General features: G+C 36.6%; 1 protein-coding gene across 9 annotated transcripts in view; it reads left to right on the top strand.

Moving 5' to 3' along the window:
• Positions 1-26,262, top strand: part of TANK (TRAF family member associated NFKB activator) — a 95,484-nt gene extending 69,222 nt beyond the window's left edge. For 8 of the 9 annotated variants that reach the window (XM_035007911.1, XM_035007909.1, XM_035007908.1 and 5 more), the window contains 4 exons: positions 15,406-15,482; positions 16,108-16,223; positions 21,394-21,974; positions 25,415-26,262. In XM_035007911.1, the coding sequence (XP_034863802.1) occupies positions 15,406-15,482; positions 16,108-16,223; positions 21,394-21,974; positions 25,415-25,594 (954 nt within the window). In that variant the 3' untranslated portion in view covers positions 25,595-26,262. Of the gene's footprint in view, positions 1-15,405; positions 15,483-16,107; positions 16,224-21,393; positions 21,975-25,132; positions 25,284-25,414 lie in introns of all 9 variants that reach the window. The other variant, XR_004679692.1, reaches the window with a different exon arrangement.
• The last annotated feature ends 1,231 nt before the right edge of the window (positions 26,263-27,493 follow it).

The following is a 27,493-nucleotide window of genomic DNA, read 5'->3' as shown; positions in this document are numbered from 1 at the left end:
GAGGGAGAGGCAGGCTCTGTGCTGAGCAAGGAGCCCGATGTGGGACTCGATCCCAGGACCCCGGGATCACGACCTGAGCCGAAGGCAGACGCTTAACGACTGAGCCACCCAGGCTCCCCAAGAGTTACTGTATTCTTTTAATGATCAATTCTCTCTTTTCATCATCTTTTTATTAAATAAAAGTAGTGATTGTACCATTTATACAAAGGCACATGGCAGCCTAAGGTGGGGCTTCTGTAGGCTTGGAGAAAATGTGTGTGAGCACCCTACCCTGTCTTCTCAGAGCAAATGTCCTATTCCCCCTAGTTTTGTTTCTAGAAACTAGATTGAATATACCTTCTTTTAATGTATAACACTTCTGTATTACTCTTCTTTGGAGACTGGTCTTTGTTTATAGACCCTCTGGTAGAATAATAATTAGAAGGAAGAAAAATTATCTTCAACCAGTTCATTCATTAAAGTTCAGAGTTTTTTCCAAAGTGTCATAATAAATACATTACAGACTTAAGAAACAAAAAAATATATGTTGATATTCAAAGCATTTTAATATTTACTTTGAAATTTCTATTGCAGAAATTTTGATTGTTTCCAAATCTGAATTTTTTTAAAGATTTATTCATTTATTATTTTAGAGAGAGTGCACAGCAGGGAGGGGCAGAGGGAGAAGGCAAGAGAGAATCTCAGGCAGACTCCCTGCTGAGCGTGGAGCTCCATCCCACAAACCTGAGATCATGACCCAAGCCAAAATCAAGAGTTGGATGCTTAACTGACTGAGCCACCCAGGCACCCTTCCAAATCTGAATTATTAATCCAGCCTAGCCCTTTCCTATTCTGGGCCTCTGTTTTTTAATTCAATACATTATTTTAGGATTTTTGTTTTTATAATACTGGAAATAATTTTTGAGGGAAGAAAAAAATGAGAAGTGGCATATCACTTTTTAAGTTTTCTACCTGGGCTTCTAAGCAAATTTGATTATTTCTAGTGATGACTTTTCTCCCGTTACTTCCCCCTTTAAGCCCCTTCCTCACATTTCCCATTTTTCTTTTTTCTACTCTTTTCCAGATGCCACAAAACAGAGTTAGTATATTCTGTTCAGCCCTGATTTCTCTTGACCCAATCATGAAAGTCTGTTCTCTCAGCCTCAGTAGGTTAGGACTAGCCTCGCAAAACAATCTAGTTTCTCTTATAATCTGTCATCCTAAAAATCTCAAAATCTGTTTTGAAGACATTTGTTTCTCAATGTTATGAAATGCTTCCACATTTGGTCTATTGTGATCTGTTGTGTTGTTTTTTGGTTGAATTATATGGAATCTAGTTTCATCCAGATACGCAGTTGGGAAAGGGAAGAATATTTTAATAACCTTTTTAGAAATTGTGGCTCTTCTCTTTTGATACCATACCAAAATTCAGTAAGTAGTAGTCTCTTAAGTGTTAATTGCAATATAAAAGCTGAAACCAATGAACTTTTCTACTGTATTAAAAGTCAGTGGTCCGGGGCGCCTGGGTGGCTCAGTTGGTTAAGCGACTGCCTTCGGCTCAGGTCATGATCCTGGAGTCCCGGGATCGAGTCCCGCATCGGGCTCCCAGCTCAGCAGGGAGTCTGCTTCTCCCTCTGACCCTCCTCCCTCTCATGCTCTCTGTCTCTCATTCTCTCTCTCTCAAATAAATAAATAAAATCTTAAAAAGTCAGTGGTCCATCTTGTACTTTAGATCTTTTACCTATATGATTTTGTAGCATCGTGAATTGGTTATTTGGAAAATATTGGTTCGGCGCCTGGGTGGCGCAGTCGTTAAGCGTCTGCCTTCTGCTCAGGTCATGATCCCAGCGTCCTGGGATCGAGTCCCACATCGGGCTCCCTGCTCCACGGAAAGCCTGCTTCTCCCTCTCTCGCTCCCCCTGCCTGTGTTCCCTCTCTTGCTGTGTCTCTCTCTGTCAAATAAATAAAATCTTTTTAAAAAAAGAAAGAAAATTTGATTCACTGAGCAGTGCAGATCTTGCAAATATTTACTTATGATAAAATATTTAAAAATCACATCTAACATCATACTGATCTCATCATAAAAGTCTTTTAAGGATTGGGCAGTTGTCAAGCTTACTGTAACAGGTAACATTCCCTAAGCTTTTGTGTTTTTTGTTTTGTTTTGTTTTAATTGCTGTTTTTTGTTTTTATTTATTTATTTGACAGAGAGACAGGGAGAGAGGGAACACAAGCAGGGGGAGTGGGAGAGGGAGAAGCAGGCTTCCCGCTGAGCAGGGAGCCCGATGCGATGTGGGGCTCAATCCCAGGGCCCTGGGATCATGACCTGAGACGAAGGCAGACGCTTAACCACTGAGCCACCCAGGCGCCCCTTCCCTAAGCTTTTAATTTTCACTTAAAAACTTAAATTTTTTTCATGGACAACAGATCTTTTCAGTTGTTTTCCTTAAACTGAGAGGCTAACTTCATTTGCTTTTGAGAACATCTGAATATCCATAGCTTGCATGTCAGTCATTCTTTCAAGTGAAAATGGCGTTCCATTAAAAAAGTGACTAGTTCTCGGGGTGCCTGGGTGGCTCAGTTGTTAAGTGTCTGCCTTTGGCTCAGGTCTTGATCCTAGGGTGTTGGGATTGAGCCCCGCATTGAGCCCTGCATTGAGCCCTGCATTGAGCCCCGCATCGGGCTCCCTGCTCAGTGGGGATCCTGCTTTTCCCTCTCCCACTCCCCCTGCTTGTGTTCCCTCTCTGGCTGTGTCTCTTTCTGTCAAATAAATAAATAAAATCTTAAAAAAAAAAAAAAAGTGACTAATTCGGCCTGCAACTCAAACAGTTGAACCAGTGCTTTCCCCCAAGACAACCCTTGTACTTTGGTATGAAACAGAAGTCTTTTATGTGTATTTCCTATTTTGTCTCACACAATATTTAAAAACTGTTAACTTGGGATCAAAATTTAATAAAATTAATAATTTTTACTGTCTCATCAAGGAGATAGCTTAGGACCCCCCAGGGATCCTTTTTTCACTAGATGTGTGGCATTAACAGTGTGACTCCAGTTTGGTACCATGGCCTTGATTATACTCAGGTGCCAGCAGTTTTCACTCACCATTGTTTTTGCATCATCAGTATAAATGCCAACAGAGTAAAAAAGGCAAATAACATCTAATAGTATTGTAATAATAGGGGGCCCCCCTGGATTTCAGGGTCAGTGATTTGATTTTACCCTACTTAGAAGCTAATAAGTTAGCCGGTTACTGCTTCAGGGATGCTGTAAGAAGAAACAAAACTCTTGAATCAGAGAAAAAAATCTTTATTATACACAGCACAGCAAGCAAGAGCATTATTATTTGCTTTGGTCCCTCCTGGGGATGGGGAATGGTAACACAGTAAGACTGAGATGGATGCCTGCATATGCAGTGGATTGCATTAAAGGTGAGAAACACTGAGCTTGGGAGATCTATCATTTTATAGCAAGCAGTCAGCAGCCTGCTCCTTGTCCAAGAGAGACATTATCTTTCAGGTTTGCCCCCTGCAAACACGATCCTGAGAAATATCCCAGGTAAAGAACAATCAGAGCCTTGTATTCTGTCATACACAGCAAAAATGTGCAGGGACATTCAGGGCCCATGTAGATTTCTCTCCCAAAAGTGGATCCCTTGAAAGGATCTCAAGACCCCAGGGATACTAAGCCATATTTTGAGAACCAGTTTTTACCAGATTATAATTTTCTGTTAGAAAAATGCCTTTTTCTCAGTAAGTTACTTACTTTTCCTTCCATTGAAATAATGTTATGCTCTAAGAATAACATCTCAGGAACCTTTATGCATATAAGTCATATTGCTTGTTCATCAGTCCTTTTGGCATTTATTAAGTAATTAATTGTTCTACATCTTTATCCTTTATTTTGTTGTCGTTGTATAAATTAACCCATTTATTATAGGCTAACAGTGTTTCAAATAGTGGAGCCTCCTGCTGGTCTTTCAACTCCTTCAGTCGGCAGACTTTACTGTGGTGGCAGAAGCGGTATTATAGGTCCAGGCGCCACCGTTTTCATGCAGAAACTACAAGGCCAGATCCCCACAGCTCATCTTTTCATGTTGGTTTTGCCACAGAACGAGCAGGTATACTTGGCATGCTGGCTTATTTCAGTCTTCACCATTTTCCCGAGAGGGCACCAGAACAGGTCCTGTATTTACCAGTGACTCCGTCCGACCTTGGTGTGTTTAAGCTATGTCCCCACAAACTACATCTGAGCCCAGAGAGCTACATCTTTATACTTTAAATCATGATCCTATATATTGCTCCCAGTTACTTCTCTATACCTACTATATAAAGTCTAGAACAAACTGAATTTTGATTGTAATCTGTTAAAGATAGTATGGTACCTGATACATTTCCTGGGGTATCCACAGAACTGCAGACCTCTAAAATGCTGCATACTGTATACTCTTATAATTTATTTTCAAGGCATAAGAATGTGTTTCTGGGATCTGAAATCAACAGCAAGACAACCACTTAGCTTCATTTAACCAGTCTCCTTAAAGATATTTCTAGAATTTGGTGGGGGAGAGGCAGGGAAGGCTCACCTAATTTTTCATTTGCACCTAGTGCACTATTTAAGCAGTCTTGCTATGTTGTGAAACGTGAGTTTTTCTCTGAAAGATTTTTTTCTATCCAAGTTGGACATCTTTTGTTTTCTCTCTCCCATTTTGTTTACCAGCAGTGGTATTGTGATTTTTGTATTCCAACTTAGTTTTCACCTAAGTAATTCCATATCAGATGGGTGTACGCACATTATTTCTACCCCTAGTTGCTCTTCAATATTTAACATTAAGAACAATATGTCTCCCTCTACATTGCATCCACATAATGTTGCAGGGGCTCACTGACTGGTCCGTATTCCCTGAATATGTCATCTGGAATTTACTTCTGCTGGATGGCCATATAGCTCCAGTAAGTCTTGCTTTCCTTCTTGCTGCAGCTGATTAAACATTCTCTTCTCCTCTTGTCCTGAGGACAGAGTGATAACTTTTTTCCAAAGCTGAATCTAAAACTTTCTCCTTCCTACTTTTTTTCTATTTCTTTTTGACATGAAGAAGATAATAGATCTTGGCATTTTATTGCCCTTTGTCAGACCCACACTTTTGTTTTGGATTTTACCGTTCCAGGAAAGCCTAATCTCACTTTCTTTAAGGTTCTATCTTACCCTAAGATTCTTTGATGCTACGGAGAACATCCTTATATTAAAAAAGGAAAATGAAGGTTAGAAATATGAACCATATTTGAAGAAAAGGTAATTAGGTTATGTTTTAAAACTTGGTCGACAGCAGACAACAGAACAAGTGAAAAGGTATTGGATCAAAAGAGATGAGAGTGGTTATCAAGAGAGAAGGGAGGCCTGAAAATATAGACTAGAAAATGAAAACTCAATAGATTTGATATGAGAATGAATGATAATGATAAGGAAAGTATATAATGAGAGAACAGTGTACCCATGTCTGAACCTTAGAGAATAAGGCCACATGTATGGCCCTGGTCAGGGGGCAATGAAAATACCAAAACTTAAGAAGACCTAAATATGTTATACTGGTAGCCAAAAAAAAAAAAAATGTTTCAGGGAGGAGGATATGGTCAGTAGTGTGAATACTGTTAAATGAGCAGTGAACAGAATGAGAACTTTAGGAAAAGCCAGTGGATTGGTGATTAAGACTTTTTTGGAAAATTATGGTGAAAGTTCAGAAGAATGAAGGGATTAAAACAAACAGACAAACAACCCTGAGTTTGGGAGTTGGAGCTTCTGTATAGAAAATGAGTACCTAACCAGTTCTCTACAAGTAACAGTATTAACTCTGGCAACATACACAAGAGTAACTCCCTGAGGAACTGGACACTGAACTTTGCATATTTTAGAAAGGAGTCAAGTGTGGAGAAAATAATCAGCTCAGAGTAAATTCCCAGTTTTCTGTAGGTTTGTCCTGAGAGTGGTCATAGTTGCAGTACTGAAATTCCCAATAGAAAGCCCACCATCATTCTGGCTGGAAGAATCAGGAAGGAGAATGAACACAGAATAAGCATGGTCACCAGAGAGAGGGAAAGAGCCCCAGAGAGGAGAGAGCCAGAGAAGGAAGGAGAACCGTAAGTTCTGTGTTTAGACTCAGCCCAAGTCTCTGGCTGTCCCCTGAGGCCATGGATGTGCAGGGGCAAATAGGAAGCAGTTTGCAGCTAAGGCTTATGGGGCTGAACCGAAATATGAACTGCCCTTCAAAGGAAAGGAGTGACAGTTTGGAGTCTGAGCCTCACCAAGTTAATGGCCTGCAAAAACATTACCACCCTTGGCACCATGTAGTATAATGTCTCCACAACATATTCATAATGTTCAGGGTACAGCCCAAAGTTATTCAATACATGGAGAGTCAATTGTGACCCAGTTTCAAGGGAACACACCAACCCTGAGTGGAGCTAGATAGTGAAATTGTTAGACAAGGGTTTTAAATTAGCTACCATAACTATGCCCAGTCCTCTATTAGGAGATAGGGGGGCAGGAAGAGAATTGAGGTTTTGAGAAGATGGAAGTAACAAGATACTCTCCATTGTCATGCTTTGTCAAATGGTTAACTTCTAATAGTAAGTTTGAGAAATAAACTATGAAATTTTGGTTAAGAAACTATTGTGGTGGTGAAGGAGGGAGAAATAGCGTATAAAATTTAATACCAGGAATACAGGTGTTTTCTTTAGTCCAAATAATTTCCTAAAATGCTATATGTTGTATGATTGTGTACACTTTGGCAGTTTGCATATGGATTCTAAGAAACAGAAGTAAATGTATAGATGGTCACTGTTCAAGCATATATCCTGCACATGAATTAAAAACTTGGAGTCGTAATTAAAAAAAAAACTATTGCCAGATTGCTTTTTTCAGCAAGTGAACAACCATGGTTTGGCAGAACTTGAGTAAATCTATCTAGGTTATTTTCTAATGTAAATTTCTACTTGGACATTCTTGAGCACAGAAAAAGGTCATACCAAAGGTTTTTTCCCAGGCAAAATTTAAACATCAAAACTTGGCTTATCACTGCTTCTCAGTGAGAAATGTATTTGTTGTATGATAGGTTTTAGAATCTTAAAATTAGTTTGCATTGGTGCGATGTGTAAATGTTACCGTTCTGTATCTACCTCACCATGCTAGATAACTACTACTGAGCTCCCCTAGCAGCCAAGCCCTATACTTGCGAAGTTAAGAGCCTCGATTGATGAGGCCGGGGTTTCAATTGCAGCTACTCCACCTGCTGGACTGTAGGCAAATTATTGGACCTCTTCAGAGCCTTATTTACTATAGCAGACTTTAAAATCAAAGTACTTACGGGCGCCTGGGTGGCTCAGTCAGTTAAGCGTCTGCCTTCAGCTCAGGTCATGTTCCCAGGGTCCTGGGATCGAGCCCCACATCAGGCTCCCTGCTCAGCGAGGTGTCTGCTTCTACCTCTCCCTCTGCCCCTCCCTCTGCTCCTGCTCTCTCTTGCTCTCTCTCAAATAAATAAAATCTTAAAAAAAAAAATCAAAGTACCTAATTCACAAGGTTATGTGGATTAAGTTAATATATGCAAATTGCTTAAATAACAGCTATTTTCATGAAGACATTTTCAGTTTAATGCGGTAATGGTATAACATAGAATTTGTGGTTAATAAAAAGGATTTTCCCAAGTCAGTTCGTTTTAAATCTAGTGTTTGGAGAAGGGGTGGGGGAGTTATGGGAAACCTTACCTTTTTAAATTGGTCATTTAAGGTATTCATTTTCTATTTTGCATAAAGAGGCATCCCCACAGTTCAATATTTCTTCTTATTAAGAAAACAAATTCAGAAAGATGTGAAAAAGAAACCTAATGTACAGTGAAGATTCAAAAGACAGACAAAGTATTAATCTTGCTCTACTTCAAATTAACTTAATAGAATTGAAATTACAGTCATTGTGACAGTACTGGTAAAGGATTTTAACTTTTTAAAATTTTTTTTTTTAAGATTTTCATTTATTTGACAGAGAGAGACACAGAGAGGGAACACAAGCAGGGGGAGTGGGGGAGGGAGAAGCAGGCCCCCCCACAGAGCAGGGAGCCCGATGTGGGACTCGATCCCAGGACCCTGGGATCATGACCTGAGCCAAAGGCAGATGCTTAACATTACTGAGCCACCCAGGCACCCCTTTAACTTTTTTTTAAAGAATGTTTTATTGTAGCATTGATAGTGATTTTTTGGGATTTACATTAAACCAGAACCCTGTGATGAACTTGGAAGTAATTGGGGTATTTAATTTTATCTGTATATTGTTTATTTTCTTGCTACTTCCTTCAGAACTCTGGAATGGATCCCATTTTGCCTTGAAATTGTTGCTGCACTGGCAGTGGGTTTGCCTGGCACACTGTGTCATGCCAAACAGACAAGACTTGTAGGATTTGTGTTCCTCTTGCTTTGCTAGATTTTCAGTAATATTAATGAGGGTGAGAGAACTGTAGATTTCACACAGCCATAAATTCTTATAAATACAGTTTTCTTGTATTTTTTAATTTGCCTTTTGTCCTTAAACTTTTCATCAAATCTCTTTTTTGTAACTCTTTTTTTTTCCTTCTCTTTCCACCTTAATCTCTTCCTTGTCTCAGCCCTATTCTCACTTTCTCCCTACTTTAGCCATATTCAGTGCTTGACTTTACCATAACATCTTTATCTCAATATATCTAAAACTAGTAAGAAAATATTCAACTTCAGTTTCTCCTTTAACATTTCATTCTTAGTTTTAATAATCTAAGTGATAAGTGAATTCTTGTTTTCAAATTGTTTTTCCACTGCTCATTTATTTCTCCTTTTTCCTTTTTTTTTTTTTTTGAGATTTTATTTCAGGGAGAAAGTGCGCGAGCACATGCATGAACGGTGGAAGGGGCAGAGGGAGAAGCAGACACCCTGCTGAGCAGGGAAGTTTGATGCAGGGCTCCATCCCAGGACCCTGGGATCATGACCTGAGCCAAAGGTAGACACTTAACTGGCTGAGCCACCCAGGCACTCCTGTTTCTCCTTTTTCTGAGAAAATTTTATCAAGCTAGTATTTATAACTGTTCCACAGTTTCTATTTCCTTTACCAATCTATCCTTATCTCACCTTGGTTTATTTCTTGGATTTCATTGTTCCAAGTAAGAGCATAGTTCTCTTCTCTGTTTTAAAAGCATAATTCTAGGGGCGCCTGAGTGGCTTAGTCGGTTAAGCGTCTGCCTTCAGTTCAGGTCATAACCTTGGGGTCCTGGGATGGAGCCCTGAGTGGGACTCCCTGCTTAGCGGGGAGTTGGCTTCTCCCTCTCTCTTTGCCCCTGCCCCACACTCTAGCTCTCTCTCGCTCTCTCAAATAAATAAAATCTTTAAAAAATAAATAAAATCATTATTCTACTTTTTTAAAAAAAGGCATAATTCTACTAAGCCTCACCCAGAAACAAAATCATACATTTGTTACGGTCAGTTGCCTGAGCCACATAAAAATAAATATTCCTTTTGCATCAGCTAAATTTTAGAGGGAATCTTGGATAGGAACACTGGAATAGAATGATAGTCATTGCTGTAGTTCATAATGTGTCATTGCAGACTTAACCACCTTTATTCACAATGTTAGCCTTTTAAAGTTTAAATTCCATATAAGAGAGTATACATTGCATTAATGAATGTAGTATTATCTTTAAAAGTTTCATAACGTTTAATTGTCTAACCTCAGTTGCTTAAAATTTTTAAGAAAAGACATGATTTAGAATTTGAATATTATTGCATTTCCCCCAGCTTTATGGAGGTATAATTAACAAATAGAAAATGTATATATGTTCAGTGTACAATATGATGTGCTTTTTTTTTAAGATTTATTTGAGGGGCTGGGAGAGGCAGAGGGAGAGGAGGAGAGAGAATTTCAAGCAGAATCCCTGGTGGGGCTCAGTCTCATGACCCTGAGATCATGACCTGAGCCGAAGTCAAGAGTCAGACACTTGGGCGCCTGGGTGGCTCAGTTGGTTAAGCGACTGCCTTCGGCTCAGGTCATGATCCTGGAGTCCCAGGATCGAGTCCCACATCGAGTCCCGCATCGGGCTCCCTACTCGGCAGGGAGTCTCCTTCTCCCTCTGACCCTCCCCTCTCTCATGCTCTCTCTCTCTCATTCTCTCTCTCAAATAAATAAATAAAATCTTAAAAAAAAAAAAAGAGTCAGACACTTAACCTTCTGAGCCACCCAGGTACCCCCAACATGATGTTTTGATACATGTATACATTAAGAAATGATTACCACAGTCAAGCCAATTAACATATCCATCACTTTACATACTTATCTTTCTTTTTCATTGTGATGAATACATTTAGGATTTACTCTTTTAGCAAATTTCAAGTATACAATATGGTAGTGTTAACTATAATCACCATGCTATACATGAGATCTTCAGAACTTACTCATCCTGCATAACTGAAACTTTGTATTCTTTGACCAACATCCCACCCCCATTTTTCCCACCCCATCCCCAAACCCTGGCGACCATCATTCTACTCTTCTACTCTCTACTTCTATGATTTTGGCTTCTTTAGAGTCCACATAAAAGTGAAATCATGCAATATTTTTCTTTCTGTGCCTGCCTTATTTCACATTAGGATGATGTTCTCCACATCCATGTTGTCTTAAATGACATGCTTTCCTTTCTTTTTTTTAAGGTTGATATATTCATCGTGTATGTGTGTGCATGTGTGTGTGTGTATATGTAGTTAGTTAGGGACACTGACTCCCCACATAGTTGAAAATCTATATAGAACTTTTGACTCCCCCAAAACATAGAACTACTAGTAGCCTACTATTGATCAGAAGCCTTATGATAACACAGTTGACTAACACATATTTTGTATGTTATACGTACTATATACTGTATTCCTACAGTAAAATAAGCTGTAGAAAATAAAATATTAAGAAAATCATAAGGAAAATACATTTACAGTACTGTAGTGTATTTACTGAAAAAAATCTGCATAGAAGTGGACCTGCACAGTTCAAAACCAATGTTGTTCAAGGGTCAACTGTACAATATCCCATTGTATATTTATATACACCACATTTTCTATATGCATTCATCAAATTATGGACACTTAGGTTGAATTCATATTTTGGTATTGTGAGTTATTTTTCAAATTGGTTTATAAAAGGAATAAAATACTTTCACTTTTAGTGCTAAATATAAAAAAAAGGCAAACATTGGGGAAAGCCTACATTTCTTTCTTTAAGATGTTGATTTCTAACAGATCCTGGACTCCCAACGTACACACAGAAAAAGATTTCCATTATCTTTGCATAAAGAATAAATCTGGTTTGGGACTAACAAAAATATTAGCCACTTTTTCTTTTCCCTCCTTAAATATCATTGCATAGTCAACTGGCCCTGGAACATATATTTTTTATGATACCCATCTATGAGAAACTTAAACTGATTTACACTAAAACAAAATTCTCCCAATTCACATAAGAGGCAATTTAAGGAATCATTTCACAACATCTTTCAACTGTTTTAAATGGGTTTATCTTAATGATTTAGTTGAATGACTTATCCAGCGCCATAGTGAAGTGTAAATGAAAAGTACGACGTGTAAAGCTCTTATTTCAGTATTCATTCCACAAGTTCGGCATTTCCAAACTAGTACTTGGAACAGTTTATAATGTTAAGTATTTTAAGTTTTAGTACCTCAAAATAAACTCATTTGTTGAATGATTTAACGTTTAAAGTCTCCTAAAATACAACGTTCAAAGTTCCCTTGCTTTCTTATTTGAAGTTGCAGTAACTTCAGCTTCTTGCAGTGCAGGGTCTGCTTGGAGAATAGTTGAGAATAGAAAGAAAAATACAAGTTATCTCTTTTAATGTTTACTTACTGTCTGGGATGTTCCACAAACTGCACAGTCTTTATTAAGTAATTTAGCATTGAAAAGCAAGTCTTGAGTTTCTGGGAAAGGTGTTAGAGTTGCCATTGAGTACACTAATTCTACATCCTTTGAAAAATAAATGATTGTTTTCAGGAAGTTGTGTCAGATAGCTACAATGGAAAATAGCATTGACATGCTATACCCATTCTAGATAAACCTTGCTTCCCAATGTCAGAGAACTGCTTGCCATTTTTGTCATTTGTTGAACAAACATGTTAAAAGGTCCCTTTTGAAATTTTTTCTTGGATGCTGGAGACCTAAAATTTTCATTCAAACTGTATCGAGATTTATTTGGTGTAAATGGTAGAAGATACAGTGTATTGCTTAGTACAATTGTAATGTTTTTCTTCAATAATAATAATAAAAATAATAGTAAGCAGGGCTGTGTTCTTAATCCCAAAGAAGCTGAAGATCTTAAATTTACATACTTCATGGAAATTTCTCAATAAGAGAGTACTCCCTTTATCCCCTGCCATTACACCTGATGAATCTTTCCCAGATAAATTCACCCACACTGGTTATCAAATCTAAATGTCAGAGGGGTGCCTGGGTGGCTCAGCCTGTTAAGCATCTGCCTTCGGCTCAGGTCCTGACCCCGGGGTCCTGGGATTGAGCCCTGCAATGGGCTCCCTGTTCAGCAGGGAGTCTGCTGCTTCCTCTCCCTGCTGCTCCCCCCCCTCCCGGCTCTCTGTCTCAAATAAATACATAAATAAAATCTTGTAAAAAAAAAAATCTAAATGTTAGAGAAGTAGGTTGACACAGCTTATTTGCCAAACCATAAAAAGTCTATCATTCTTTTCCTTCCTTTTCCTTCACTTTCATCTTATCTCCACCCCCACCCCTTTTGTTTTTAAGGGTTCTTTTAACATCAGAAGCAATCATTCCAGGTACTGATTCCCAAATCAGTACTTTGGAAACTAGAATAGTCTTTACTAAACTTTCTGTAAATATCTTAATTTTTAGGTTAAAATTACAGAGCACAGCTTACCCTTGAACAACACAGGTTTGAACTAAGTGGGTCTACTTTTATGTGGATTTTTTGTGATACAGTAGTGTAAATGTATTTTCTCTTCCTCATGATTTTTGTAATATTTTCTCTAGCTTACTTTATTGTAAGAGTACAGTATATAATATACAAAATATGTGTTAATAGAGTGTTTATGTTATCTATAAGGCTTCTGGTCAATAGTAAGCTATTGGTAATTAAGTTTTTGGGGAGTCAAAAATTATACATGGATTTTATACACAGGGGTTGGCTCTTCTAACTCCACATGGTTCAAAGGTCAACTGTACTTCTTTTTGGTTCTTTCTGGCTCCTAATAAAATAATTTTGTTTCATACTGAGTATTTCTAGTAGTAAATTTTAAAAGGATATTAATCATTTCATTTAATCACATTTTATGATTTGTTTAACATTAAGTTGTCAAATGTTTCTGTTTTCTTAATACTACCTCTTCTCTGCTTTGTTGATACAGATTTAATATAATATCTTTTATGATTATTTTTTTAAGTAAACTCTCTACCCAACATGGGGCTTGAACTCATGACCCCCAAGATCAAGAGTCACATGCTCTACTGACTAAGCCAGCTAGGCACCCCTTAATATAGTATCTTTTTTTTTAAGATTTTATTTATTTATTTATTTGACAGAGAGATAGTGAGAGCAGGAACCCAAGCAGGGGGAGTGAGAGGGGGAGAAGCAGGTTTCCCGCTGAGCAGAGAGCCCGATACTGGCTCAATCCCAGGACCCTGGGACCATGACCCGAGCCAGACGCTTAACTGACTGAGCCATCTAGGTGCCCCTAATATAGTATCTTTTAAAAGTTTGCTTTTGGGGCGCCTGAGTGGCTCAGTCAGTTAAACGTCTGCCTTCGGCTCGGGTCATGATCCCAGGGTCCTGGGATCGAGTCCCACGTTGGTCTCCCTGCTCAGCGGGAAGCCTGCTTCTTCCTCTCCCACCCCCCTTGCTTGTGTTCCCTCTCTCGCTGTGTCTCTCTCTGTCAAATAAATAAATAAAATCTTAAAAAATAAAAGTTTGCTTTTATATCTGGGGCATCCTGAATGGTTGGCTGTCTTTGAAATGTTGCCGTTCTTCCTAGTCCACACTAAAATCCATTGAGTGTTTTAATTGCACATAACACTAAAGAAAAATCTTGTCTACTGCTTTTAAAAACAAACTGAGTGTGAAAATGTTTTCTGATGTGACTGCTTTGCAAGCTCAGTAGAACACTTTGAATCCAGAAGAAGACATGGCCTAAAGGTTTGCCAGACAAAAAGTGTGCAGCAGCAAATGATACTTATTTTACCTCAGTCTGACAACATATAATATATAAAATCACAAATTGTTTGGGTTGCCGAGATTTTATTTTACTAATTAAAGGAATATTTTTAAAATGTTAAGCAAACACTTTAGAAAAAGCTAAAAAAGTAGAGCAATAAAATGAATAAATTGAAGAAGATACTAATTTAAAGAAAAAAACTGGGATCAAGGCTTTTCCTTAACAAATGAAACTCCTAAGAAACTGAAAGAACTTTTTGAAAAGCAAAATTAAAAGGGGTTATACTCTGATGATAAGAAACAATGAGGAAAAATCATCGGTTTTAATAATGGCTACAATGACCTTAAATCTTAAAAAGTCTCTAAATACGAATGTCCATGGTTTCAGTTTGAACTTAAATAAGACCTATAAAATTTTGGTAGAATTATAATTTATGATTGTACAATATTAAGACATATCCAAATCTTTGAATTTGTCAGTTTGTGCCTTTAGAAGATACACAAAGTTTTCTAGGTATTATTAAAGATTTTTTTAAAAATCTAAACCATCCAGTGGATTTATTACATGTTCTTTAATGTTGACTTTTAAGTGTCAGAATCAATGTAATACCAGAATAAGCCACAGGGTGGGAGTGAAAGGCAAGAACTTAGCTTCAGAAAGTAGCTTAAATATATCCTTGTGCTATCTTTAAAATACTTGTTAAATGCTAAGGTGCTGTAGCTTGGTTTTCTTTCTTCCTCTAAATATAGCTGCATTCCTCAGCAAAGAATCTATAACAAAATGCAAAGACATTGATTTAAACATATAGGCCAATAATGGGGAAGAAGTAAATACACATACACACAGGTATTTTTTTTCCCTAGTTGCGGGTCATACCAGGTGCTTGATAATCAGAGTAACAATTTCAGTCAATACTCCAATTTGAGGAAAGTTCTTGAATTGTCAGTACTGGAAATAATAATTACAGAAGTTACCAGAAATACTTCTTGTCTTCATCCTATTTTTCTACCTTAATCTTCCTTTTTCCCTGATCTCATTTAAAGAAAAAAAAAATCTGTGTATATCTGTATGCTACCTAAATTTATTTTCCCATGAGGAAGATGAATATTCCATTGTATTTTATGTTAACCCATTCTCATTTGAGTTTAGAAGCAATTTAAAGTGGTGATTATTTTGTATCTTTAAGGTAAGAAGACAAGAGGTTTCTTCTCCTAGAAAAGAAACTTCACCAGGGAGTCTTGGCATTCCTTTATTCCACGAAAGGTAGTTCTATATCCTTTTTTGCCAACTCTAAAAATCATACATACTGAAATATATTTTTATTGACATATATTTTAAAATTTTGCACTTGTAACAAAATAGCAGCTTAGAACTAGAAGAGACCAACCCAAGGCTCCTCCATGTTAAAATGACATATGTAAGTCATACAGTGAATAGCAGAGATGGATCTAAAAACTAAATTAAAGCTCTAGTACTTAATAGACAAAGTATTGTGGCCACATTATTTTATATGGACAGATTTTAATGTAAAGTGAGGAACATTTCATTTTTCTTCTATTTAAGATGTTTACAAAATCAATACATTGAAATTTCTAACATGAGAATGAGACAGCCAGCAAAAGTGTGATTTATGAACAAGTAGATATGCTAGTCTGTGCTACATGTATGTATTAGAACTTTTAATTTATCGCTTACTCTGTGACTTTGTGCCTAGCTCTCCAGACATTAGAGTAGTTCTTTGGGACATTTTCTAGGATTTTAAAATAATTTTTTTAGGTTTAACCTTTCAGTAATTATTTTGTGGTATATAAAATGGTGCTATTTAAGTTTAATAATGATAAAAAATATTTAAAGATAAAGCCTTATATTTTAAAATATTTATTTTTAGGGCTTATATAGAGAAGACTTTCCAGGATCTAAAAGAAGAATTTCATAGAATATGCATGTTAGCAAAAGCACAAAAAGATCACTTAAGCAAACTTAATGTACCAGCCCCTGCAACTGGTAAGGTTTGATTTAACACACGGTAATATTAATTTGACTGATTTAAATTTATTTCTTTTTTGATTGTGAAAATATTTCTAAATGCTTATTAAGTGCTAAGGATCTGCAATTTGTGCCTCCCACCACTTTTAATGGGTAAGTGCTGTCTAAGCTCTGTACTGTATTACATTACCTAATGATTGGCTTTTTTCTCTCTTTATTGTGTGTGGGACTATATAGAGTGAATTGAGTGATGTAATTACTGATCATCTTAATGAGAAGTTCCACCTTGGAAAAAGTACAAAACAAGTGTAGGAAATCTCTCTCAAAGTTTTCAGTTGCTATTTGGGGGTTTAATTAAACATTAATTTATAAGTCAGTAACAACCTTGAAGCTGTACTACCATATATGAGCTAAGTAAAATTATAACATCAGGTTTATTTTTAACTTCTGCTTGAAAGTTGATTGAATACTATGGATTTTTATGATTTGGTTCAAGAAATAAACATTTCACATTTCGTGAGGCCAGTTCTGTTGGAGATAGAAAGTGCAAATTTAGTATAAAATATGACTTAAAAGGAACATCTGTTTTACACATGTGTTACAGTGTGTTTTTTAAAACCTTTACCCTTTCCTAAAACCCCAGACTGGTGTTTGCTTCAGTCACTCATATGAATAGCAAAATACCAGGGATTGAATCTGGCTACCAAGCACTTCTGTAAACAAAAGGAAGGTAAACTGATCATTTAAAATGATAAATTCTCCTTTACCTTTGTGATTTGAGATATTCTGCATACAATTCCCAAGAGATGTGATTTACAGTTTTCACTCTGAAAGATGTTGCAGCAGTGCTAATACCCCTTTAATTAAAGATCACTTTCCATTTCTAACAGCTCTTATATCTATGCTATTTAGAAATCATTTTATTGTGTAAATTCACTTTTTGCATACCACTACCATTTTATTTTCAGAAAAGGTACACAATGTGGTAGAGAAACAAAACAATCTGTGTAGAAAGACGTAATTTATTTCTCCCCCTCCCTCCCTCCCACCTCCCAAAAAAGAACTCTAATTCTTTCACCTGAATCTTTGTCATTTTCATGAGAAACTGATCTTTTGTGTAGGCTAAAGGCACTAAGTACTTCTGAAGTAAAAGAATTTTTATTTAATATGTACTAGCTATAGATATGTAGTATGTAGAATTCATAAACATGATTTTTTTTAACATCAGCATCTTATCAAAACATTGTAATGGTGATGTATTCATTGTTACACAGGGAACCTACCCCATTATTAGTGGCTTAATACTTTGACCATTTTTAAATTGCACAGGTCTAAATCTGAGTATGTATCTGTCAACTAGAACACTGAGTGTTTAACTTCAGTTTCTTCCCCACTAAAACTGCTTCCTAATGTTATTTTTATGTTTTATATTAAATGTGTCACAAACAATAAATACAGCATTATTCTTGAAATATTTTAGATCTGTGTGTCACAGACTGCAGTGAAGTTTTGCTGGGTCCAAACAAAAACCAAAATATTAAGTATTATTCTGGTAGTAGTAGGTCAAAAAGGGAAAGAAAGAAAAATATTTTGGAAAAAGATGACTATTCAGACTTTTTAAGGATGAACACTACACTGAATGAAAATATAAAGAAACCATTTCAAGTGTGATTTGCCTAATACAGCTGGAAATTAGCATTATTGCCCCCGTATTATTTTTTGTGAAAATTTGACTTTTACTTTTAGATAAACATATAATTCATGAAAAATTGCTGAGTTAGTAGAATTGTACATTTCCTTTTTCTTTTTTTTTTTTCTCATTCACTTAACGGCAATAGCCTTGAGAAGGGATAAAGGTAAAATGTATGTTGAAAGCAAATGTGGCTTCATAAAAAGTATTATTTGGTCCATAAAAGAGGGTCCTATTTCAGGAGAGAGTATCACAAGAGTAGAATATAGGATTGCAGGTTACCAACAACCATCAGATCTTTTTCTTTTGTCAGTATATAAGGTAATTAAACTAAGAAGTAGTCTAAATGGACAGCCTGTACTTAAAATTTGGAAATCTAAAAATGTTTCTCATTTTGTTTTTTTTTTTCTTGCAAAAATAAGTGTTCTTGAAATAAACAAAATAGAAAAGCAATTTGCTCCACCTGATGATGTTTCTCAGTATAGTGTCAGGATGACAAGTACTTTTATGTACCTCGTTAAAATTTTTTTTTATAGTAACTCATTGCTTGAACAGATTAATTCAGAAAATTATTTTAATGTGGCTGAAGTATGCCCGCTAGCTATACAAAAAGAAAATACCTGCTTTATTATAGCTCGTTTGAGGTTTTCAGGTTTTGTTCACAAGGGGGATAGGTCAACTACTAGAAAAGAAATTCAGAACACATTTCTATCATTTTGGTGACTCTTCTGTGTATATAGAAAGCAGCATGTTTGATTTAGCATAATGGTTCAGAACACAGGCTCTAGAATTAGGTTGCCTGGGTTCCAGTGCCAGATCTACCACTCATTCATTAGCTGTGTAGCCTTGGAAATAATCTCTTCATGTCTCAATTTCTTCACATGTAAAGTGGGGATAATATAGAGCCTACCATGTGATTATTTTGAGTATGAAATGAATTAAGGCACTTACAATGATTATAAGAGTGCATGGCACATAGAAGTGCTATTAACGTTAATAGTTGTCATTATCAGCACCAGCAGATTCTTCATCATCATTCTCCCTGTTCTTGTGAAGATCATTTTGATAAGCATTTCCTCCTCACGTGTTAGAGAATTTGGTTACCTCAGCAGTTGATTTTCCTGATTTGTTTTTTGCAGTTAGCAAATGTTAGCTACAAAGAAAGTACTATTTCCTAGAAATCCTGCTACTGTTAAAGTCTACTATCAGGAAAAATGACTAGAGTTAATGGACTTTAAGATACCTCCAAGGACAAAGAAATCCTGCCAAACAATTGATTTTGGTCTCAGTTACTGGACCACTCCCAGTCACAGATTATCTAATGAATGTAGATTATTATACTAGGCTCTGTTGGGAACAGAATACAAATTTATTTAGAATGCATTTATTGAGGGCATACTATGTGCCAGGCACTGGACAGGGTACTGGGGTTAAGTGGGAAACAAAACGTGGTTGAAGATTGTAAGAAACCTACTTTAATGGGAGAAAGAACAGTATACTTGGAGACATAATACAAAGTGTTTAACCCTCAGGGCACCCAAGAATCATGCCTAAGCCAGTCTTGGGGAGCCAGAGAGAGCTATCCAGAGAAATTAATGTCTACACCAAGAAATGAGGGACAAATAAGAGTTAGGTAAAGAGTAGTCAGAAAGGACACTTCAGGCAGTCTGCACAGCGTATACAAAGGCCCAAAGACGGGAAAGCATGGCTGTTTTGGAGAACTGTACAAAGTTCCCCACTGTTACAGTTCTGGTGAAAGGTGAGAGCATGGAGAAGTAACCAGGGGCCAGTCATGAACAGTTTTATATGACTTTTCTGAGGGATGAGGCTTTGGAGAGCCATGAAAAGATTTTATGAGGAAGGTAACATGACCAGATTTGTACTTTAGAGAAAAATAGGGAGCAATGTAGAGAATGGGCTGGATATGAGCTAAGTTCAGCGGCAAAGACGCAGTTCAAAGGCTGTTGTAATCCAGTAAGATAAGATGGTACGTGCTGAAGGGAGGTGGTAGGTACATAAGAAGGTGGTTGCACCGTACTACTGTCATGTCCAAGCAGAAAATCTTGCGCTGGGATGCGCTGTGGTAGAAGAGGAAAGGTGTCACGAGCCTGCAAGGAACTGACATTTGTTGAGTGCCTGCTAACCTGGACAGAATTACTCAGGGCGCTCTCTGTTTCAGTCCGCACCCTTGGGAGAGCCTCCTTTTGTGAAGGTCCAACTTCTCTGTGACTACCTTTTTGAAGTGCTGTGTTGTTGTTTTTTTAATTTCTATCTTTTGTCCATTTAATGAAAATCACACATTACCAATCTCCAACCTTACTGTTGTCTTAGGTAAGACGGTGGAGCACAATTTAGCTTTTTCTGATGTCTCAGGATCATCAACATGGAGAGTGCTTTGATCATTGTTTTTTTGCATTGAGAAATGTAGCCCTTATTGGCCCTACACCAGACGATAGTGTTTTCTGAGTTCTTATATCTGCTTTTTTGTTTTTCTTGTCTCCTCTCATGCTTTCAGCTCTTGTTGATATCTATATCTGTCTTCAACAACTCCTATCCCTACCTTTTAATTTGCTGCTTCTAACCAGCTCTGAGCTAGGGAAATATCATCAAGCTTGTTAGAATAAATCTAAAAAGAGAATAAGAACAAAATGCATGTATCTGTGGGCCTTTTGGCTCTAATTCTGACTCCTCAGAAGCTCTGTTTACTTACTTTCCAGCTTTTGCCTGTGTCCTAGAGAGCTGAATTTGTTCTAGAGAGCTGAATTTGTTTGATAAGCAACTTCTAGTTAAATGCGCTGCAGAGGCCATGGTATCTACCTGCTATCTACCTACTACTAGCTAACAGGAGGCCTGTATATCAAATGAGAGAATTATATATTCACATACAGTTTTCTGAACATGCATCCCAAAATTTCATCCTTCTTTTGCCTCTGCTGTCTTCTTTCTCCCCAGCCCCCACCACTGCTACTCCCTCACATGGATTATTGAGAGTACACAATGGCTAAATTGATTGGTGAAACACTTGGTCACACAGTGACATCAGGGGTAATAAATGGCCTAATTCACGCAGATTCTTAACCTGTATAATGTTATGTATGCCTAGTAAGGATTTTCCTTTTTAACAACTTACTTGTCTAAGCAAGCTCACAGTTGCAGCTTCCATTACTGACAAAATGTTTAAATGTATACACCACAAGCAAATGTTTTTTAAGCATAGAACAGGATAACTGTGAACGAGAGGCAAAGCTTACAGCAAAAGACCTAGGCAAAGACAAAGTAGTTTAACCGTGACTAATAAGCTCCGTTCCAGTTCACGCACTGGAGACTGCTGATATTCCTGTGAAGATGGAAGCAAATGTAAAAACTCCCAGTTGTCTTCAGTTGCTATAAAAACTAATAGAAAAAATCATATTCATCTGTCCAAAGCTAATTGAACATTCAAATTTTTAAGAATGATTGGAGTGCAACTGTTTTCCTTTTGTGTTCTTTTCCCTGCAGAAACACAATGCTCTCTCCCTATACAGTGTACGGATAAAACAGAGAAACAAGAAGCGCTGGGTAAGCCTCAGGCTAAAGATGATATAAATAGAGGTACACCATGTGTCACATCTGTCACACCAAGAGGACTGGGCCGGGATGAGGAAGATACCTCTCTCGAATCACTTTCTAAATTCAGTGTCAAGTTTCCACCTACGGACAATGACTCTACTTTCTTACATAGTACTCCAGAAAGACCCAACATCCTTGGTCCTGTCCCATCTGAGGCGGCATGCCAGGATAAATTTAATATGGAGTTCAGAGACAACCCGGGAAACTTTGTTAAAACAGAAGAAACTTTATTTGAAATTCAGGGAATTGACCCCATAGCATCAGCTATACAAAACCTTAAAACAACTGACAAAACAAAACCCTCCAATCATGTAAACACGTGTATCAGGACAACTCTGGATAGAGCTCCGTGTTTGCCACCTGGAAACCATAATGCATTATATGTAAATACATTACCACTTCAGGACCCGTCTGATGCACCTTTTGCTTCTCTTGAGTCCCCGGGAAAAGCTATCCGAGGACCACAGCAGGTAACCGTTTTGCATTAACAAATATATTATGTGTGAACACACATTTTGCCATACATGCACAGATATGCATCTTTTTTAGGTTATCAGTCATCCTTAAACTAATGACTACCTACAGTTAAGGGTTTTGATAAAAAAAAAAACAACAAACCAAGTCCTATAATAAATGACATGAAATTTTAAAAGCTGAATATATATGGTAAAGCTCTATTATAAAGTACCTTAAAATGTAGGACACATTTTAAAATACATGTCAGCTTTATCCATACCTAGTGTGTGTCTCTTTCTTAGTCCCTTATTCAAAGCTTTTTACTCAGCATCAGTGTTACAATAGGATTCTTTGTTAAATTTCATACTGTGAAACAGATGGCATTTTTTTATTAAAAAGTTTGTCATTACTCTTTACAAGAATGCATGTTTTTCATAAGTAAATAATTGCATCATGTATTCCTCTTTATCAAAATAAGTGAACTGTCTTTCATCTAATACTTCCATTACATTCTCAATTATATAGTACGTAGATCCGAAGGGTTTGGTTTTGGTTTCTAATCTGGCAATGAACATGCAGCCTAATAGATTTTTTAAATAGTCTCTGCATATGTATGATTTTAATCAAACACTTCAATGTTTCTAAAGCTCGCAGACTACTTACAGCCCCCCAATCCACTACTATCCACCCATTTATCCAGGTTCTATTGCAGAATGATGCTCTTAGTTTAAAAAAACAAAGCAAAAACAAAAATTAATGCCTGAAGACAAATGAAAAATATATAATTATTACAATATACAGAAGCTGGTGAAAATACAGAATGGTATAAATATCTATATAATTTGCCCACATTTGTTTGATTTCTATTTGCCTTGAGATACTTACTTTTAAAAATCCAACAATTTGATGAATACCCTTTGGCTTTCTAAGTACTCACATAGGTTATAGACTTTTAAATCAGCATACAAAGGAGGCAGTATAGTCAAGCTGTGGTATTTTAGTAGTGGGGAAAACTAGGCATCTCTGACAGTAAGCTTTAATTGTAAACTCACTTATGTTCTACATTGTGCCTTATTTCACATCATAGTCTCAGTTATAGTTACTACTAAATGAAACAAATTAAACAATTTCTTTTATTACAAGTAGAATTCCTGTGGAGCTGTGAAGTGCATCAGTTCTAATGCTTGTTACTTTTTTCCCCATTATATCTCTTGCTTGTTCTTTTACTAGTTAGTCTGTGCATTCATGTTTCAGTAGATGGCACCCTGCATTGTGCATTTGCTTTCTATGCTACAGCAAGGGAAACAGCTGGTATGTGATTACAACTTGATGGAAAAGTATTCAGCTTAAAAAATGCAGGAGAATTGGTGTTGAGCTGTCACAAGACATGGGGCATAAGGTTAGATAATTGATATTTTGGCAGAAAAGGCAAAGAAATTAGTTTGTTTTGAAGGCCATGTTGCAGTTTAGGATTGAAAGAATATTTCTTAATTTTTAAAAACATTTTGCCATTTTATTTGTATTAATAAAGCTAGTATGATAAATATAAAATTCTTGAATTGTTGGTAATGATAAAGAGACATGAAAAATTTGGGTTACATATTTCAGATTTGTATTTTATATCAGTCACTACTACCACTTTTTTATACCTTCAGGTATCATAACAAAGCGTAAAATATATCTGCTTATTTTTGCTCTATGTGATTTTCTTTTCTTCCTACTTTTGCTGAGTCAGTGAGTGGGGTCCCAACTGAATTCTGTGAAAAGATCAGGTCTGAGCCAGTAACTCCTAATAGAGAAGGATAAACATGGACTTTAAAGATAAAGTGGCAGTAGAAGATTGGCTCACCAAATTTAGAAGCTAAATTGCTTCTAAGCTTATTTCTTGCTATTGTATAGATCTTAATAAGAATTATCTGTAACAGAACAATCTTTTATTTATATCCCTGTCAGTTTCCCATTAAAGTGATGCACATTAATCACTTGTACTTTTTGTTTAAACTGCAAACAGTAAAATTTAAATCTGGTTAACTCTAACTTATTTTTGCTTATATACTCACAGTTATTACTGCTGCTTCTAATCATATTTTCTAAAGAAGATTATCCCAAATTTTAAAATAAATATTTTTAATATTACTATTTTTTGTGATAAAATTGTCACTTCTTAGAAAGGGAATTGAGTCAATGTTATTATAAGCCTCTGCTCTAATATTTGAATGTATCTCGGTGCCTAGACAGACTTTGTATATTTACACCAACTGTACGCAGCTGTCCAGTAAAATGTTTATAAGAAGACAGTGATGTGAAACTCAAATGCTTCAATTAGTAATACACTGTTTATTGTAAATGATTGGTTAACTAGAACGAAAGAGATTGGTTAAGGGAATGAAAACTAACACTGTATCAGGTGTTGGACTAGGTTGTTACTTTAAAAACATATGGGTAATGGGAGCCCAAAGGTATCTCTTTAAATTGATTTTTTGAGGTGATTCTCCTCAAAGTGTCAGAAATTAGCTGTGTCAAGGTAATTTACCTATGTCAGGGTATACCAACCAGGAAGCAAATTTTTAAAATAATTTGGTTTACAATATTTCAGGAAAGTTAAGACATTCCAGTCAACAAACATTTATTGAGCACCTACTATTGAACTAAATGCTTTTTCTTGCCCTGCTAGATATTTTTTTAGAAAGAATAAATGCAGTATCTTCAGAGTACTTATGTCTTGCTTATAATGGAGACAGTTCTGTTGAATTATGGTTTTCCCTGCTTTAATTAAGCAGCTATTGACAAGTTTCACTGTATTCAGTCACAAGAAAGGGTAAAGAAGGCAAAACGATGCACTCTGTAACAAGATTTTGTTGAATGATTAAATATTTGAGGTTTCAAAAAACACCTGATCAGTGGAATTTGTTTAGTACTTTAAAAATTTTTCAAAAACCAAAACTACACTTATTCCTATGTTTTATTCATTGTGTATTTGCTTATAGATAGCAAAATTTAAATGGCTCTTGATCAAAATGCATGTTTACACACCTCATGTCTAGTGTACTGTGTATTAAAAAGAGCCCTATAACTTAAGGTTTCTGTTGGAAAATGGAAAAGATAGAATTTAATTTTTAAAAAGTCTTAATTATTGACTGTTGTTCCAAAACTACTGCTTTTGTGATAACAGGTATTAAAATTTGCTGGTGGTAAAACTGGAAAATTCTTAAATATGTGAAGATAAAGTGCATGTATGTATTTTAAGTGACTCTTAATCAAAGTTTAGCTGTGCCCTTAATGAAGAGAATTGAGTCACGTCTTCATGCTAATGCTATGGAAAGGTAATTGCTTTCATATAAGGGAATTTTGTGTTTATGCACATAACCCACACAAAAAAATTTGAATTTGAAATTCATTGGAAGTTGATTTTTAAATACAAATAACAGAAGATGTTTTTGTTTGTTTCCTGCAGCCCATTTGGAAGCCCTTTCCTAATCAAGACAGTGACTTATCATCGGTACTAAGTGGCACAGTCTCAGAACTGCATATACCTCGAGTATGTGAATTCTGTCAAGCATTTTTCCCACCATCCATTACATCCAGGGGGGATTTCCTCCGGCATCTTAATTCACACTTTAATGGGGAGACTTAAGATGCATTTGAAAACAGTTCTGTGTGATGATTCTATGTGATCATCAAGTTCTATGTGATGATCTTGGGTTTTAATACTATAAATACTTGATTGCAGACTTAGTTCAAGATCATTTATTGAAAAATAGCTATGTCACAGCTATTTGAGTTTTTTCCTAGACTTGCATTGTAACTTTCTTTTATTATCTTTTAAAAGATCATTCTGTATAAAACTATAATTCATTATATTCATGTTTACAGTGTTTATTACCTTAATTTATATTTGTTTCAAATATCTAAGCTTATTGCTTGGATTTCTAGTTAGATCTATTGAATTTGGTGATGTCAAATGTTGATAGGGCTTTTCACCTAAAAATTAGATTATTTATGCTATAGGTGATTTTTTTTTTTTTTAAGTAAACCTGTAATACAGAACAGCAGACAACATGAATGTCTTAAGTAAATACCAAACCTAAGACATTTGTTGCCGAGTGATAAAATCACTGGTAGAATTATTTAAACACTTTAGATTGTTTTGTTAAATAATATACATGGTTTTAAATTTTACTATGTGTATAGCTACATGATGAAATGAGTTAAATATTTAAAAAGTTACTTATGTTGTGATCATTAAATGTGTTCTTTGTTCCTGAGTGAAAAAAATAAAGGAATAAATCACGTTTTGGGGAAGTTTGTAACATTCGTGTTTTGTAATAATAGGAGGGTGATATCAGATCTGGTGATATTTAATTACGAGTAGTAGATCACTTGGAATTTAAAAATTATTTTTCAAACTAAACTTGCCAAAGAAACATGTATTTCCTGGGAGCAAATCTAAAGCCCTGTAAGGATCATCCACGTTTATTGATTTATATTATACATGTTTACATTGTTGTTCAGAAATTTGTTATTCATTGTCAGCAACCTGATTGATGGCCCCTGGAAGACATTTGAGAGCAAGGATACTGAATCCAGAAGGCTGCAAAATTTTGTTTAAAATGAGATTTCTCTTTCATTTTTCTTCCCTGTGGTGCTTGTTTTTTTAGGTTTCCCTTTGCCCTCTGATTTTTAAAAATGTTTGGGGCATGGCTTCCATTTTAGAAAATGAACATTGATTTGCAACTCTCAAAACATGAATTTAAGCCTTCTTTGGAGTAAGTGTTTTTAAAAATTGGAGGGTTTTAGGATGGGGGAATTTGAGAGGCCCCTGTGCCACAGCAAAGAGCCTTCACTCGTGGAAGAATGAGAATGGTGCCTCGACTTCTCAGGGTGCCAAGCACATCACGTTGACATCTTCCTCACCAAGGTGACATAGCGATTATTAGGCATTCACTGTGAAGAGTTCTGAGACATGTACATCTTTCCTCCACTGCCACTGGGGCTGAATGGAAATACCTAGACAGTTATCCAAGTCTCTTCCCTACCTCCAGCCCACCCAGCCTCCCCTCTCACTTAACTCCTTCCCCCCTCCCACAAAATTAAAAATAAAAACTTCTCCGCCCTACCAGCCAGAATATACCACTGTACCTATCTCGTGAACGGGGATTCTTTTTCCTTCTCCTTTTCTAGAAGAGAAAGAGTCCCTCTCACACAGTTGCCATCTACTAGCCTGCTGACAACCAAAGGAAATTATAGCCCAGAAAGTGACTCAAAGTGTTATCAGGGACTCTTCTCCGGTCCACCCTTCTTCCACATCCAGCACTGTTAGTAAGAGCGGGAAACTCTTGTTTCCTTTTGGGTTCCAGGGCTCCAACTTCCGAGGGACAGAGGCCCTCTTGGGCCACAGGAAATGCAGCCTGGAGAGCAGCCTCCAGTCCCGCACTGCAGAGGTGGCGCAGGCTGCAGCTTGAAAGGTGGAGTGGGCACCCGCCGGGTCTCTCCCTCTGCCCCTTATTACTGAGTCGTGCAGGGGCTGCATCTT

This window comes from Mirounga leonina, unplaced genomic scaffold, assembly GCF_011800145.1.
Source record: "Mirounga leonina isolate KUSES-001 unplaced genomic scaffold, KU_Mleo_1.0 Mir_151, whole genome shotgun sequence".
In the NCBI taxonomy this organism is placed as follows: domain Eukaryota; kingdom Metazoa; phylum Chordata; class Mammalia; order Carnivora; family Phocidae; genus Mirounga; species Mirounga leonina.
This window is presented reverse-complemented; position numbering and strand designations above follow the sequence as displayed.